This window comes from Schistocerca piceifrons, chromosome 2, assembly GCF_021461385.2.
Source record: "Schistocerca piceifrons isolate TAMUIC-IGC-003096 chromosome 2, iqSchPice1.1, whole genome shotgun sequence".
Classification (NCBI taxonomy): domain Eukaryota; kingdom Metazoa; phylum Arthropoda; class Insecta; order Orthoptera; family Acrididae; genus Schistocerca; species Schistocerca piceifrons.
Window position 1 is genome coordinate 1,009,338,637 of NC_060139.1, and position 18,268 is coordinate 1,009,356,904.

General features: G+C 40.1%; 1 protein-coding gene across 1 annotated transcript in view; it reads left to right on the forward strand.

Annotated features, from left to right (window-relative positions):
* The first annotated feature begins 17,096 nt into the window (after window positions 1–17,096).
* LOC124777038 (protein aveugle) overlaps window positions 17,097–18,268 on the forward strand; it is a 36,105-nt gene continuing 34,933 nt past the window's right edge. Inside the window, exon 1 of the mRNA XM_047252304.1 lies at window positions 17,097–17,260. Coding sequence (XP_047108260.1) covers window positions 17,222–17,260 — 39 coding nt within the window. The 5' untranslated portion in view covers window positions 17,097–17,221. The remainder of the gene's footprint in view (window positions 17,261–18,268) is intronic.

Here is an 18,268-nt window from a genome sequence, read left to right on the forward strand (position 1 = left end):
TGGCATTCTTAAAGGTGCTTCTGCTATTGTACCCATCATTTAAAATCGTTAAAAAGTACCTGCACATTTTATTTAATTGCAATCTTTCGTTTATGAATTTCTATGTCACATTCAAAATTCGCAATTGCCGAGTGATAGGAATCCTCGACCATTTGATTCAAGTGTATATTCATATTGTATACTGTAGTCTCAGCAGTATATGGCTTGTAATGTGGCTACTACGTATCCCAGCCCCTAGACAACGAAATCAGTCAAAACTTTTAATATTTCAACTCTGAGTCTGAGGTTACGTAGATGAGGGCCATCACATTTCGAAAGCCCACACTATACTACTACTACTACTACTACTACTACTACTACTAGCACTACTGTTAGAGATAGATAATATTTTTTTTTACTTACAAGTATGCTGCTTCGCCATCTCATTATTTCCTGGAGGCTGTTTCTGCATCCGCTGATGAACAGCCTCCAGCTGCCTGTCCAGCAAATCTGTCTAGAGCTGTTCCTGTAGCAGGAGAGAGATAATTTTATTTATTTTGAATGCCGATTTCCACTGAAAGATCACACATGGATATTTTTCTCTATACTTACGTGTGTGCTGTTCTCGGTTATTTACAGCTGGGGGCTGAAAACAATTATCTACTGCAGCAATGCTACGTGGAACAGCACCCAGCTCTGCCTCCAGCTGAATATGAATTTGTTTCAGGTGATCTAGAAAAAAAGAAGTATGAAATAAGAAAAAAATTTGAATGTCTATTATAGAATAAGAACAAATTATAATTAAAATTACACTCACAAAGCAATTCTGACTGTGCACCGAATACAGGAGGCTGGACTTCCAGAGCCTGTTGCAGTCCAGCCTGCTCCTCACACTCGAGGACAAAATCCGCGAGTTTCACTGTAACAAGGAGACAGAATTGATAAGACGAATTTAACATAAACATGAAAGTTAACACTCAAAATTGAAATTATTTACTCACTTGGCAGTCCCGTATCCTGGACTCTAAGTCTGTTCCCACTACATTCTGAGGTGTTGATGCAGTTAACTCTCTTTATCTTGTGGTGATAAAAGAAATAGCGAACACAGACACACACACACACACACACACACACACACACACACACACACACACACACACACACTAACAAACGATGAGACGAACTAAGGACGAGTGAGAAACACTGTTGGAGAGTGATTCCTTAAATAGATGTGATGATGTAGTATCATGTGATCTCAGTGTGAACCAATGGGTGTTGATCATTTTGGGGGTGGGGGGTGGGCTCACTAGCAGTCCTAGTGACTGAAAGCTGAACTAGCCAGATGCTTCCAGAATCTCGAGGAGAACTGAGTCTATGATAATTTATAGATTTTCCATGAAAGAATTCATACTACGAGTGAAGATGCTTTTTGGAACACACACTGGATGATATTGAATTCAGCCCTTCATTTGGAGTCATTATGTGTATATTACGAGCTCATCTGCAGAGAATGCAATTATATATATTCTTGATCAAGGAAGGGAGGAGTTTTTATTGCATCCCACTCGAAGTCCACAAGCTTAGTGATTTTACGAGGTGAATGCTATATGCAGGTAATTCTAGGTTGCTGGTATTAAGACTAGTGTTTCTTACGTTTACCTTAGCTTCGTCAAAGCTGAAGCAAATCATTTAGAAAGTCTTGAGATGGTAAAATAGAGAATATTTTTTAGTATTTAGGAATGGTATAGAGTGGAAAAGGCGAAATTCTAGGCTATTTTGGTAAACAGCTTATGTTAGGGAAGGAATTTTTTTCTATGCAGAAAGCTGAGGCATAAATAAAGCGAACGTTGAGTATTTGTGGGACACTATAGAATTTCCGAAAATTCGACACGATTCTTATTTTTACGCAGTGATGTGAATTTAGTGTAACATTGAGAACCTTGTTAGATGCGCGCTTTTCGCGGCGATGTGTAAGCTACACATCACGTATGTCCTGTTAGAATCGCGGGCTGTGGAGCAGATTTCTATTGCATGATCTGTGACGTCAGTATGCGAGTGCGGGCTAGAAGCTGTGGCATCACTATACGTGTGTGAGGGCTAGACACATCATGCATATCCTGTTAGACTCGTGAGAGAGAAAGCAGTCGAACAGATGAAAGGCATAACAGTGCTCTCTGGTGGCGGTACTGAGTACTAGGCCCGGACCTCATGGCAAACACACTGTCTCCCTCCATTTGCCCCGCGCCATCTTCGATCACATCACTGAATGGACGACAGCGCCCTCTGGTGGTTGTACTGTGTACTAGTTCACTTTGACTCTGGGTCTCATGGCGAACACACTGGATGGCGGTAGTGCCTCAAATTGTTTAAATAAAGACTGATGCATGATTTGGACATTTTATGATTAGCAAGCGTGTTTGCAGTGTATTTAGATAGATTACTATTTTGACTATGTACGAGTTGTTTGGCTCTCTGGACATAAATTTATTGCATTATTTACGAGTTGTTTGCAGGTCTGTATGATGTGTACTGAATTATTTCTGTAATTTACGACTTGTTTGTGGTGCATTATTTCTGTAATTTACGAGTAGTTTACAGGTCTGAAGGCTGTGTGGCTTGATCCCAAGCATGTCAGAGCGTGTGTTCTGTATCACTGTGATAAATAATCTTTCATCTATAAAAGAAAGCAATAAGGTACGTTTCAATTCTTGCATTAATCATATTGTAAAGTTTCAAGTACAAACAGTTCATAATTTTGTTATGATTTTATTTGTATGTGTTTTTGTAAACATTCATTTTAAAAACACAGCACTAAAATATGCCCTAAGGATTGTGCAGAGGACAATGACATTCCAAATGGTGAGTGAGATGCAGGCCCATCGCCAGCATTGGCCGAGTGTTGAGCATGCGGTGCTTGTTGCAACACGGCTGATGGGGATGGCACAGTGTAGTGTAACCTCGCCTGATGGGAGAGCTATAATGGACACAGCTGCTGGTGTGATGTCACCTCATAGCCACACCAAAAACTGTCAGCTACAGGCCACCCATCACCGCTCTCACCCCGAGATGACAGGACAGGAAGCTGGTTGGTTTTACTACAGTGGGGTGGCTCACAGGCGATAGAGGCGCGCATGGAGTCCTGCTTCTCCCTCTCACATATGCCAACGGATAGGGAAAGGAATTCCCGGCACTGTGGTCCAAAGCATTAGCAGTGGAGCCTCGCCTGCAGCCAGCAGGTAATGGACGCTCACCCCTGACGTCATGCTACCACCTGAGGCCACCACTGTTTGACTCATAAGTCTTGAGTGAGCCAACCTGAAGGCAATGGTGCTGCTTATCTCTTGACTGTTGCCACAGATAGGAGACAGGTCCTATCACAGATACCATTGCCACCACTGATGATATTAAGTAAAGGAGTAGCTCTTCTCTTAACACAAACTCACCCACCATAGCTCTTTGTCCAACTTAATACATACCTCATGAGTGTAGTGCTGTGTTTATTTGTAAGACTAATGGACTCCCCAAAGACTCTTCAGAAGGGAGCAGTAGGACACTTAAGATATGTTTCTGGTTTTTATTCTTATTTTATGTGCCTTGGTGTGTTTATTTTATTGGGTTACATGTGATTTTTCACATTTCTTTCCTATTGTGTGTCCTATGAGGGACAACACCTTTTCAGTTATGTACTGGGGTACACAGTCACTCTCATGTAAATTGTGAGATTGACAAAAGATGACACACAACAAATATACTAATAGGGAAACCTCTCTTTGAAGCTGACCAATGTTTTTATCTTGTCTTTGTCATTTGTGAAGAGTCTCAAAATGCTTCACATGTCATTTACATATTACTTATTTTGTGTTAACGCAGTTTACAACTTTCTACTACAAGAACAGGAAGACACCTTATTATGAAATAAAGTTAACGGATGACACATATCACAAGAGCAAACATTTGATTTGCCTAGATTTGCTGAATGCTTGAATAGAATCTGTCATGTTATATGTTTCTATGGAGGATTGAATCATTGTGAATGCTTGGTAAGGGTAACAAAATTTCTGAGGCAGATAATGCCCAGTGCTCAAAGATATTGTATTGTGGTTAGGGAAACAATTCATCCCTGACCTTGGCTTCAGAGTGAATGGGTTACTTACATATCTACATGGAGTTTTAGCCCTTCGATCATAGTATTTAGAGTCTGGGGTGAATGTGAAAGCCCTGAGGGTCCACAGGAACAATTCTGACACACAACTTTGTACTAAACGAACAGGAAGACATCTTATTATGAAATAAAGTTAAGAGATGATACATATTGCAGGAGCAAACGCTTGATTTGCCTAGATTTGCTGAATGCTTGAATAGAATCTGTCATGTTATTTGTTTCTATTGTTGAGTGGTACTTAAGATAGGTAAATAAATTAGTGAAATCAATGTGAAGTGAATAGAAACTGGAAAATAAATGAAAAACTTAGTTTAGTTTACAAGAGTTACACACTGGCAAACAGCGGGCAGAGCAGCAATGGCAACGACCAGCGCTTGCAAGTCAGCACGTTCAGGAGAAGCCATCGCCCTCCCCACATAAGCAGAAGCTGTCGATTCAGCCGTCAGGGCATCGCCCGACCGGCTCATGTGTTTCTCAATTGTCACATGTGATCAAAGGCCCTCCCCTACATCCCAAGAGCCAATGACTGACGTTAAGAAGATTCTTCGAGAAGCTTATCAACGTAACAGAAGAGGCAATGACCGTGAAGTCGTTCACCTCCAGTGAACTGAAGTAAATAAATACACGAGACGCAGTTCCAGTACAGTTCAGTCGGCGATGAAGACCGTCATGCAGGAAGAGACTACATCGTACACAGAAGCACCAAATCCGCCGCTGTAATGGAATAGCAAGCAGCAGCCTCGCTGCCAGGAGACAGAAGCTAGAAGGCATTTGAAGACTGATTTTTACGTACTCGGGTGACTCGTGAGGACGGGAAGGAGACGACCTCACATCAACAGTCACCCGTGAGCTGGTGATGAAGATCTGACAGCCGAAGACAGGCAAGCTGGAGTCCATTGTTTGAGTCTGGGACACTGGCCTTCGCCCGCCGCGCCGCTCCCTTGGCCGACGCACAACACTGACACACGCGGCCGCATAGAGAAGAGAAACAATGGGACGCCACATTCAAGGTATCACCATCTCATTCACGACTTCGTTCTCAATAATGAAATGGGCCACCTCACGATGCGCGTCTCCAGTCAACTGGGCGAAACAGCGACACGAGATATACACCACCAGGCATAATCAGACGCCGCCGCTCACGCAGCAGAAGGCTTCGCAAACGACACAGCTGCTGCTCTCCCAGCCAGAACAATCCAGTAAGGAAAGCATTGTTCAAATCTTTCAATAAAAGTTATCTTATGTAAAAATGCTATTTCATTCTACCTCATACCCAAGCCAAGGAAGAACCCACCCTGCCCACATGTTGTTAAGAGAGAAAAAGTAATTTATTTAGTGTTTTTCACCCTGACATAATGCTTTAGAATCAAATGCCCTTTGTAGTAATGCTCATCCTGACAACTGACTAGCATCAAAAGTGGTTACCCAGTTACACTATGGAGCATTGAATCATTGTGAATGCTTGGTAAGGGTAACAATATTTCTGAGGCAGAGAATGCCCAGTGCTCAAAGATATTGTATTGTGGTTAGGGAAACCAGTCATCCCTGACCTTGGCTTCAGTGTGAATGGTTTACTTACATATCTACATGAAGTTGTAGCCCTTCGATCATTGTATTTAAAGTTATGGGTGAATGTGAAAGACCTGAGGGTCCACAGGAACAATTCTAACACACAACTTATCACATAACTTTTGCAGGCATGCAGCAATGATTGTGTTTATGACCCCCAATTGAATGAGATCAAGACAGGGTGTGATATTTTTGGTTTTTATCTGGCAAAGTTTCATGGTCAGGCACATCGTTCTCAAAGACTCAGTTAAAGTGTCATAGTATCTTCTATCCATGTCACACTAACTTCTTTGTTGAAGTGTGACACTCCCCATCCAGAAATTATTGGGTAATTCACTTTAACATTGTCAGTCAGATTAACTTTCATGTTTTAGGGTATGATCTCGGTATTCCCTGGCACTACATTTGCTAGACGTCGTTAATGACGTTTTCTTCATGAGGAAATTGTGGACAATATGTTCTTGTAACTGTATATCTAGCCGATCGGTGTAGCCGAGTGGTTCTAAGTGCTTCAGTCTGGAACCGCGCGACCGCTAGGGTCGCAGGTTCGCATCCTGCCTTGGACTTGGATGTGTGTGATGTCCTTAGGTTAGTTAGGTTTAAGTAGTTCTAAGTTCTAGGGGTCTGGTGACCTCAGATGTTAAGTCCCATAGTGCTCAGAGCCATTTGAACCAATTTTTGAACTGTATGTGTAACCACTAGAGAGCTTGTAACCAGGGCGCTGTAGTGGAGGTGATCAAGAACAGACAACAAGATGATCTGGAGGCCATAAATACTGAGCACAGCAACATTGCCATCTGAGTGATTCTGGGAAACAGTGTTCAGTCTTTCATATCTGCAGAGCAACTTCTGGCAGAAGCTCTCTCCTCCCGCTTAGGGTCAGACAGAAGGGCGCTGGTTTGCAAAACATTTTACTTGGGTCAGGCGCCAGCATGTCCTGGAGGACAGCTGGATGGCTGCAAGTTAGTGGAAGAAGACGTTTAAGAGACTGCTGTAAACTGAGCTTTTGTGTAAGTGGTGGGAAGGTCATAAAATTACATGCATTCTCATATCAGAAGCTGGGACGATATGGGCAGAGTGGCTGGCACACATGTCTAGTGGAGGTAGGACTGTAAGCCTCCCACCTCCCTGCCCCACCTGAAGCCAAGAAGTCATCTGGCTCTTTTAGTGGGCGGCAAGAACATAAATTTCACAGGAACGACTGTCTGGGAAGCTTAACAGACTTCTTTCAGAAATGGGAAACGGTCATCCGAGAAAGATTAGATCAACTGTACATGTGGGACTGTTGTCCAGTATGGCCATACTTACAATGAAGAAGACGCCTCCCTAGCCTAAAACATTCTTTTTTCAGACAGGGGAGATTAGGAGTCAATGATTGGCTTCTCTTAGGATATTGGAAGTATAGGTTAGCTCCCCCAGCGTGCGAACCCCAGTGCTGTGTCTGGATTGGTTGCCAGGCCAACAGAATAGTCAATAGGAGAGATTCAATGAGTAGATGATAGTTCGATTGATTTGTGCAATGTGGGGACGGTTTCGTTTTGCTAATTCAGCTCCTGTACTGAGGCTTGGGAGAAAGTGGTTATGATTCTTTTGGCACTACGTCTGCTGGTCCTATCATAGCGGAGAACATCAAGTCTTTCGCTAGTGGGTGAGACTTGCGGAAAGTATGTTATGGTGGACTAAGAGGGTGAACTTATTCGTCCTGAGTTGGTTGTCAGAGGTTTGACATTCCAGCACCCACTGTCATGCATGTGAGTCAAACTGGTTTGTGCAGATCAGTGAAGAGGTGCACCTCACACTGAAATCTGCTGGGGTTTCAGGGCTCTGAAAGGGAAGTTTCCCGCATTCCGATAATCATAACGTCAAACTGCTTGGTTCACATATTTTAGTGGACATAACGGAACATTGCAGCTGCTGCAGTGACTGCTCATCATCCACAGCCCACTGTTTTCTGCTGCTCCAGTGTAGGGTTGTTAAATAAGATTCACAGCTCCCTGTTCTCAGGTGAACCACAGTTTGTGATATAGTTGATAGTAATTGATTCCACTTGAACAGAGTTGGGTCTCACAATGGATTCGTGAAAACAATGTCAGACTGCGTTGAAAAAGGAATAAATTTAGGGGAGAGTTTGTATAGCTTCCACCCAGTGTATGCTTTGCCAATTAAACACAATCCCTTTCCTGATCTTCGCTTGCCATTTTTTGTGTAAGACATATTAGGTCGTTTTAGCTATAAAAGGATTACTAAAATTTGTCATTATTTTGTAAACTGCTCTCAGTTATATTTCCTCTACTACTCATTGTTTTTATTTTATGTGGTGGTACATGAGTAGCTTCACTCAGACATACATTTTTGATTAAAGTAAGCGACAGCTTGCAAACTGTCAAATTCTCTCCATAGAGAGTAGGAGGCGTTTGGCATCATGAGGAAACAATGAAGTGATGAAGAGTATCATATCGAAGGGTTCAGTTCCAGATAGAAATTGAAATCGGAGCTCAAACCCCAGTCAAATGTCAATATTTTCGAAATCTCAGGGTCACTTAAAATTGGAGATGAAGATCCTATGATCTTACATGAAGATTGGTTCATGAACTAAAAGAACATTACTATTACTAGTGTAAGGAGCCATAATAGAGACAGAATATCCGCAAGCAGTGACTTCCGCCTCTGACAGCCAAAACAAAGGCAACTCTGTTTCTGTCAGTAGCGAATGGACATGTTTAATGTTAATTTGGAACCATGGTACAGTCCTGCGTACTTTACTTGGCGTTACCTGACGTAAATAGGGTATGTTTGTGACTGTTCAAAACTGGTACCCCCAGTGGGAATCGAACCCACACCGTAGCCATTACTAGCTAACCTCAGTCCAACCAACCACCAAATTACATATGTGTTAGCATCACATATTTTGTCATGATGGGGTATGTGGCACATGGTACGAGAAATGTTAACTTCCACTTGAGCTTTTGTTGTGAATAACTTATTCGTGGTCAAGTAGTCAATGTCATGCAGTGCAAACACAAAGCTGTGATATGAGACCCATCTTTTTTAAGCCATATTACATCTGTCTGCTAAGAGCAACAGCAACAGTTTCGTTCATGTTCTAACCAGCCAGTAATAGAAAAATCTTTCAGAAACATATTTGTGAAAAGGCTCGTGGAAGTCTGTTATGGTAAGACCAATTTCAGCACCATCTGTCAATGGCCACTTGATGCAGACCGGCATCTGCCCAAGTGATAGCGATGCAAAGCGCGTAGAGCCTATGCACTCGAATTAGGAAGTATAGCATTATGTATGATATAATACTATGTCTCAGCATACTTAATAGCGATTTTGTATGGCATGCTGCTATAAGCGTATTTAACCACGATCTTATTCTGTTCAAGTTTGTGGTATAGATCATGTCATGACAACTTAATACTGTATTTCTCGTTTTTGATGTTATGAGAAGGATTGTTTATGCATTAGAAAACGGAGTCTAAAATGGAGTAAAACCCAACATTTGTGACATTGTGCTCTGTTTGTGTTTAATAAAAGGGTGAAAGTAGTGGAGGCCATTCGATACATCTGTGCCCTATATGGAGTGAGTGCTATCGACAAAGTCAAGTTGTATCGTTTCAAGTACGATCGTTGTGGGATAAATTAACCATCACATTCAGGAAGACAAACAAGCGTTATGGATATTTGTGTGATTTATTATTATGGTCAGTGATACGACTTCGTTAACAGATTTGTATATTTTCAGTATTTTGTGTTTCTTACCTCTAGATCTACACAGCGAGACGTCTTATATTGACAAAATTTTTAAAGACGTCGTTCTGAATACGATATTGCTGTTTGTAGCTCTGTCACAGAGGAGGTGAAATGTTACTCGAGCACTGGACTGAGGCGCCATGTCACAGACTGCGCGGCCCCTCCCACCTGAGATTCGAGTCCTCGAACATGGGTGTGTGTGTGTGTGTGTGTGTGTGTGTGTGTGTGTGTGTGTGTGTGTGTGTTGTTCTTAGCGTAAGTTAGTTTAAGTTAGTTTACGTAGTGTGTACGTCTAGGGACCGATGACCTCAGCAGTTTGGTCCCTTAGGAATTCACACACACACATTTATTGCCTCTTGCTCTTTGCAGTGCGTCGACATTTTCATAGTGCAAGGGACAACCGCAACGTTCACTGTCTTCTCATTGTCCTTCTGATGGCCAAAACGGATAATTCGCAGTGTAGACAATGAGTTTAGTTTTAGCCTGTGTAAAAGTAATCTCTCCTGTCTGTAAACATATATTTGAGAAGTAGATCACACACCAAAGTGGAATTCATTCAGAATTTTGATCGGAATACCACATATTTATCAAGTGAATCTTGCAAGATAATTCTCTGTCATTCCTGGAAGTAAGAAAACTATCAAAGCAACACCAGACATGTTCCACTATGTTGTCACGACCCTACCATAGTCGTAGCAAGAAGAATATGTTTCTGCAGGTAACGTTTTTCTTGCGTGGACTATCAATTTAGGAGTGCATCTTGTGCATCCACGATGCAACGGTTTAATTAATTTTCTTACGATGTCATGAGGAATATTCTAGTATTTGTGGTGAGGGAGAAGAATGGAAAATTGCACAGACCACCACAATACATACGATAGACAATAAACGTAATCCACTGGGTTACAGATCCATTTCGTTGACACCAACGTGTAACAGGATGTGTGACCAAATACTTTGTTTCAACGTTAAGAAACTCCCAAAAATATATTACCTATGCGCAGCAAACGAGTACGGATTTGGAAAGTATTACTCTTGTGAGACATGGTTGGCACTTTTTATTCATTCAATGTACTGCTTTCACGGGCTCCCAAATTGATTCTGTATTCACAAAGTTCCAAGAAGGCTTTTGATATTATCCCTCAAAGCGGCTTCCATCCACACTGCTTTCCCATGGACTATCGTCTCAATTGTTCGACTGGATTCGTAATTTCCTGTCTGAAAGGTGACAGTTTGTAGTACCTGATGGGACGCCACCTAGTGAAAAGGAAGTGATGAGTGTGATTCTGCGAGTAAACTGATGTAGACCTTCTACTATTTCTAATATATATACAATATTTAGCAGACAATCAGAACATTTGTCTTAGATTTGTGGCAGGTAATGTTGCTGTCTAGCAAACTCCTTAAAACAGCAAAGCAAATTGCAGAATGATGTTAAAGATATGTCTTCATGGTGTAAAACGTGACAGCTGACCCTAAACAATAAAATGCGTAAGGTTCTCCAAATTATGACTGAGAACGTTTCGTCAAGCTCCGATAAAAAGATAAGTAAAACAAATTTAAGGCTATAGATCCAACGAAAGTCCTAGGGGCTACAAATATAAACAATGTGACTGGGAAACAGCATATTTTGTGGCGAAGGTGAAACAAATATTGGGTTATTGACACAACTCTTAGAAGATCCAAGAAGTCTACTAAGAAGACTGCCAGCGCTGTGGTTGTTCGACTTCTTCTGGAATATTGTTAGCACTGTGCAATCATTACCTGTCAGGATTGATGGAGGACATCGAAGAGGTTGAAAGAAAGTTGATTTTATAGTATAGCGAATGAGTAGAGAGGGTGTCACGGATGCTTTTCTTTTTTTCCTTCATTTTGAAGGAGGGAGGGAGCAGAAGGACGAGCTGGGGCGCAATATAAAAACAAACGCTTTTTCACTGAGGTACGTTTTTTCCACGACTTTTCAAACCATCATCTTTCTGCTCCAGGAGGATGATATTATGACTGTAATAACATAAGAGAAATCAGAAATCGCACATAAAGATTTTGGTGTTCGTTTCTCTTGAGCTTTGCATTTGAGTGCAACGGTCAAGATTTGAAGCGATTTTGTGAACCCTTTATGAAACACTTTAGCTGTGAATTGAAGAGTAATAGTGTATTATTACGATGTAAATGACGTGCATCGGTAGAACGTAATTTCCGTTGTGCAGCACTTATTGTTTCAGGGACTTTGAGTACACTTTATAAGTTCTCAAAATTATATAACTACGTATACACTATTATTTGGCAAGATTGCCACCACAACGTTCACTTTTACAATCCCCTTAGTTATCTAACCAAAGCTTCAATATATTAAGGGACCACATACCATCAATAATACTGACAAAAATTGTCAGTTTTCAGAACATTTTTATGAGGTTAGGATGTTGAACATCTAAAAGAAAATTTGTGCTGCAGGTATATTAATTATAGCTTGTAAGCAACAGAAAACAACGAAAAAGATGTAATTGTTCCAAGAGATGTTGGAAAAGAAGAGTGACTGGTTGGTCACACGACTATTTACAAGCTGAAATCAGAACTACAGACTCAAAAGTTTTTATAAATTATTTTACGATGAGTCCTGCCATGTATGACAATTCTGTGGAATCTGTAAAGCAATTTTAACTGCCTGGCAATAATATGTTCAGGCAGTTAACGTAAAATATGTGTTACAACTTGTGATAATGTTGTGAAATTGACATGCATTTTGTAGATCTCTTACTAGTCATTGCAGATATGTGATGCATATTCTTTGAAGTGGAAGTGTATTTCCAAACTGCTATGTAATTCAAATTAATAAAGTATACAGTGTCATAGAGAAAGCTCCATTTACCATCCTACAGTGATATATACAATGTTTAACTTTGCAAAGTCCTGTTAACATTGTTCTATGTAAAAGACTACCATCATTTGGGGTTACTTTGCTCTATAGGGTAAAACTTTGCTTCATTTGAAAAAAAGATTTGTTGGTTCATACATGCTGCCCAACTTGATGTATATTTGTGAATTTTTTCTTCTATGGAAGCACTTTCAGGTTGGCAGCTTTGCTTGCCTGTTACATTGTCGGTCATTTTGAATTATTCGCAAGTATTTAAGGAAAGATATGCTGAAGTGTGCAAAAAATCAAGCTGGAAAAATGTTTCTTTTGCATGTAGTTGACTGGTCACATTGCAGGTCAGTCACTATTAATTTAGTTACTCAGAATGTCCACTTTTGCATTTAATGGAGTATTGTTTGTGTCATAGTCAGTTTGCTTTTTTACGTTATGGAATTCCTTATTTTGAGGAAACACCACAACGGAAGTGGAGCCAAGTATCACCAGGGTGTACTTCTTACATACATTCAAACATTTGAGTCTTAATTTACCAGCGTAGTGTACTCCTGGCAGTGAACAATATTTGTGATCTCTTTCAGATGGGTGAAAATGCCATGGAAGTACAACAGAATTGTCAGAAATAGACGATACTGTAATTACACCCCAGACACACTGGATAAATAGCTACAAGCCATTAGGAGGCAGGAGATATCACAGAGGAAAGCTGAAAAATTTTTAATATCGCAAGAAGAACCATAATTAATAATTTTGCAGAATATATAGAATTTGGGTTTCCTGTCACACCAATGGAATTCCAAACGATTGTGAAATCATACCTCTCCAGACAGGGACTATTAGTTTCTAGATCCAAAGAAAATTTTCCAGGTCATGAATGGCTCTTGGGTTTCATCAAATGGCACCCTGAACTTTCTGTATGCTTTGCAACCATCATTAAAAGGAGTAGAGATGACGCTGATAAGAAACTATTGAACATTTGCATAGTGAACTGAAAGATGTATCAACAAATAATATATAGAATTTCGATGAAACCAATCTCACCAACGATCCTCGGAAAAAGAAAGTTCTTACGAAAAGAGGTTCAAAATATTCAGAAAACATTTGTAACTCAGCGCATCTGTAATGATTGCTGCAAATGCTAAGGGAAAATTTTTCCCTCCATTCGTTGTTTACAAATCAATACATTTATGGTCTACATGGGCAGAAAATCGGCTGATTGGATGCCTTTACTCACATAGCCCTAGTGGGTATTTTGACTGCAAAACATTTAGTGAGTGGTTCATTAAGTTGATGCTACCGAGAAGATGAGGATTGTCGGAGATCTCAGATCAGGTCACCATCGCCCATAGTTTTTGAAGTGGATGACACCCAATTAGTAACCATGCCGAAGATGAGAGGTCAAGAATTTGGCGAAGTTGTCCATACTGTAGGCCAGTATGTGGTCTTCAAATATGAAGGAGAATATTTTTCTGGATTAATTACTGATGATAGTGATGGTGGAGCTATAGTAACGAAATAAGGTAGTAAGCTGTGATAATTTGTCATCTGATTATTATAAGCTATGTTCTAGAGCTCTGTGGTGAGAGTAAAATTTCATTCACCTGTCTACCATCAAACAGTATCCACAGTACACAGCCTTTGGACGTTGCTCTGTTTGGGCACCAAAAGCAGCCTAGAGACAGATCCCTACAGAGTGGGAAAGCTGCAAGCAAGGTTTCAAAGACACTGTTTTGCAGAAGCAGCACTTTCTGTTTCTTTTAAGAAGACTATGGATGTAGTATGACAGAGCACTGAAAGACCTGAGTCGAAACAAGGCCCCCGGAGTAGACAACATTCCATTCGAACTACTGACGGCCTTGGGAGAGCCAGTCCTGACAAAACTCCACAATCTAGTGAGCAAGATGTATGAAACCGGCGAAATACCCTCAGACTTCGAGAAGAATATAATAATTCCAATCCCAAAGAAAGCAGGTGTTGACAGATGTGAAAATTACCGAACTATTAGTTTAATAAGTCACAGCTGCAAAATACTAACCCGAATTCTTTACAGATGAATGGAAAAAGTGGTAGAAGCCGACCTCGGGGAAGATCAGTTTGGATTCCGTAGAAACACTGGAACACGTGAGGCAATACTGACCTTACGACTTATCTTAGAAGAAAGATTAAGGAACAGCAAACCTACGTTTCTAGCATTTGTAGACTTAGAGAAAGCTATTGACAATGTTGACTGGAATACTCTCAAATTCTGAAGATGGCAGGGGTAAAATACAGGGAGCGAAAGGCTATTTACAATTTGTACAGAAACCAGATGGCAGTTATAAGAGTCGAGGGACATGAAAGGGAAGCAGTGGTTGGGAAGGGAGTAAGACAGGGTTGTAGCCTCTCCCCGATGTTATTCAATCTGTATATTGAGCAAGCAGTAAAGGAAACAAAAGAAAAATTCGGACCAGGTATTAAAATCCATGGGGAAGAAATAAGAACTTTGAGGTTCGCCGATGACATTGTAATTCTGTCAGAGACAGGAAAGGACTTGGAAGAGCAGTTGAACGGAATGGACAGTGTCTTGAAGGGGGGATATAGGATGAGCATCAACAAAGGCAAAACAAGGATAATGGAATGTAGTCGAATTAAGTCGGGTGAAGCTGAGGGAATTAGATTAGGAAATGAGACACTTAAAGTAGTAAAGGAGTTTTGCTATTTGGGGGGCAAAATAACTGATGATGGTCGAAGTATGGAGGATATAAAATGTAGACTTGCAATGGCAAGGAAAGCGTTTCTGAAGAAGAGAAATTGGTTAACATCGGGTATAGATTTAAGTGTCAGGAAGTCGTTTCTGAAAGTATTTGTATGGAGTGTAGCCATGTATGGAAGTGAAACATGGACAATAAATAGTTTGGACAAGAAGAGAACAGAAGCTTTTGAAATGTGGTGCTACAGAAGAATGCTGAAGATTAGATGGGTAGATCACATAACTAATGAGGAGGTATTGAATAGGATTGGGGAGAAGAGAAGTTTGTGGCACAACTTGACTAGAAGGAGGGATCGATTGGTAGGACATGTTCTGAGGCATCAAGGGATCACCAATTTAGAATTGGAGGGCAGCGTGGAGTGTAAAAATCGTAGAGGGAGACCAAGAGATGAATACACTAAGCAGATTCAGAAGGATGTAGGTTGCAGTAGGTACTGGGAGATGAAGAAGCTTGCACAGGGTAGAGTAGCATGGAGAGCTGCATCAAACCAGTCTCAGGACTGAAGACCACAACAACAACAACAATGGATGTAGTTGGCAAAACCCCAGCAAAAAACCTAATAGCAGGTTTCAGAAAGCACAGCATACATCCAGTCGGTGTTGATGAAATTCTTTGTCATCTTCCTTCATGGAGTTGAGACAAAGATGCAGTACAAGACTTTTTCGTTAAAGCCCTTCAATATAAGAGATCTGAATGGACCACTGGTGTTTCCAGTAACAGAGGAAGAAGGAAGATTGCAGTGACACCTGGTAAAAGTGTGACGGTGATTCAGCAAAAAGTTATGAAGAAACACAAAAAATCAAGAAAGTAGTTCAGAGGAAGACTCTCTTACAGATTTCTTCGAAGATGAGGATGGCTGGAAATCTCAGATCAGGTCACCATTGCCCGTAGTTTTTGAAGTGGATGACACCCCATTAAGTAACCATGCCGAAGTGAGAGGTCCATAATTTGGCAAAGTAGTTCACACTGTAGCCGAGTACTGTATGTTGTCCTCAAATATGAAGGAGAATATATATTTCTGGATTAATTACTGATGTTAGTGATGGTGGAGCTACAGTAAGTTCAAAGAAAAAGTCGAAGAAATCACGGAAGTGGCCATGAGGAAATGAAGTATGACTTTGATGAAATAATTTGCACCATTTAGCCTCCAAAACAAATAAGCCGATTTGATTTTATCTCTGTTCCAGAGCTTGATACGTATTGGAGTTAAAAACTCACAATGAAGACTACTTTTTTTGTTAAATATTTCCTTTGCAAAGCTATTTTGGTAATAAAATTAGTTTGTGTTTACGTGATTGCTATTTTTCCTTCATTCCTGTGGTCTAACATTGTTCTAGAACTCTGTAATCTTTATTTATAATGTAATTGCTGTATTTTTCTTTCATTCTTAAGGTAAAACATTACTCCAGCCCTCTGTAATCCACATTTTTACTGTGATTTAGACATCCAGTGCAAGGTATTCCTACGGCAAGGAATGTTTGCTCCTCCTTTCTATAAACAATCTAAAACAGAAATAAGAAGTTGTCTTAAAAGATATAAATACAGATTACTTTGCAAAAGATTGTATGAACTCCAAAAAATATTTTTAAAAACAAATGAATTAAAGAAATCTCGTTTTGAATCTAATATCTTTAAAAATCTGTAAAAACTGGAGCAAAGTAACCCCAAATGACGTAATTTGACGAGTTGAATCTAGGGTATAATACTCCCAAAGGCGAATTGAAACATAAACAGTGTACCCTAACGCCGTGTGGCTCGTGCAAGAAGCTCTGTCAACCTATGAAAGGAGGATATTGTCAAACTGACAATATTTGACCTCACACGTTCAGTATGTATTGTCAATGTTAAGAATGTTTCGAGGCCCAGCAGCACTGCCCATCAGTATTTTTAGTATTGCAAATACGTCATATTGAACCCTCAGACGGACACCATATCGACGGTTTGACAATACTATTGAACGCGTGATGCCCCCTTTAAGACGCTTTTCACTCGAGAAGTTTTGTCGAAGCTAGCACAAAGTTTGCTTTGCGTGCAGTGGGTACTGGGTAATCTTCCAGCTGTGATATTTGGATCTCATCTTGGTGATGTTTGTTTATTTATGTGTGGGTTACTTGTGTTGTGTTACTCAAATGAACGAGTATGGTCGAAGAAACTGTTAACTCCGTAGCGAAGCCGAAGGTTTGTTATAGTCGTGTATGCTTTAGCTGTTGTATCTGTCGTTTCTATTTGTGTAAATGGCAGATGGGGTGCCTCGTTTCATGTGACAGTTTGTTTAGCCTGTGTAATGACAAACAATAATGTATGCGTTTAAATAATTTTTACATTGATTTTTTTTTATCACACTGATGTCAGTGAGCGAGCTACAAACTGTACTAATGTAACCCAGATTTTATTGTTAATAAACCAGCGCCATCATCGGTATCATTGTCATGACATTCTTTCCTTGTCTCTCTTGTTTCAGCAAGCTGTTAGATATTTTGGCTCAAAGGGTTTCTCAGTTCGTTTCGCATTAGACACGCAGCTGCAGTTTCCGACTGGTCCTTAATTTTTCATTTTGACTGTGCTGTTTCTGATGCGATGCGGAAACGTGAATTTCGTAATCCCCTCCTTCAGACAGGTCACACAATCATTAAATTCCAATAGTGATAAATATTTATTACCACTTTTTTTTTTAAATTTCGCTGTTGGGGGGTGGTGTGATGTGGAGAAGAAAATTTGTTTCTTTCATGTTTTTTCATTTTCATTACCTTTGTTGGTCAACTCTACCATATTCCTATTCCTGGTAGTTTCTGCATCGAAACTGTTTCTAGGGTATACAGATTCAGATTCTTTATTAGTCATTCAGCATTGTTACATGCAATAGACTTCGTCAGTTCACTTAACTTATTAATTTTACAAAAAAAAATTTTTACACAACTAAGTTGATATTAGGCATTTCTAAAAATTCTTCTAATGAATAGAATGGATTGGTTAACAAGAAGTTATTAACATTGTCTTTAAATAATTTGTCAGGCTTGATTGACCCATTTTTAGACAATTTGTTATATATTTTAATTGCCATATACTTATGACTATTGTTAGTTTTGGCTAATCTATTTTGTGGCAACAGCAGAGAAGTACACGTTCTTGTATAGTAGCCATGTCTTTCATTTGTTACACTTAAATTAGGTAGTTCAGCAAGTATGT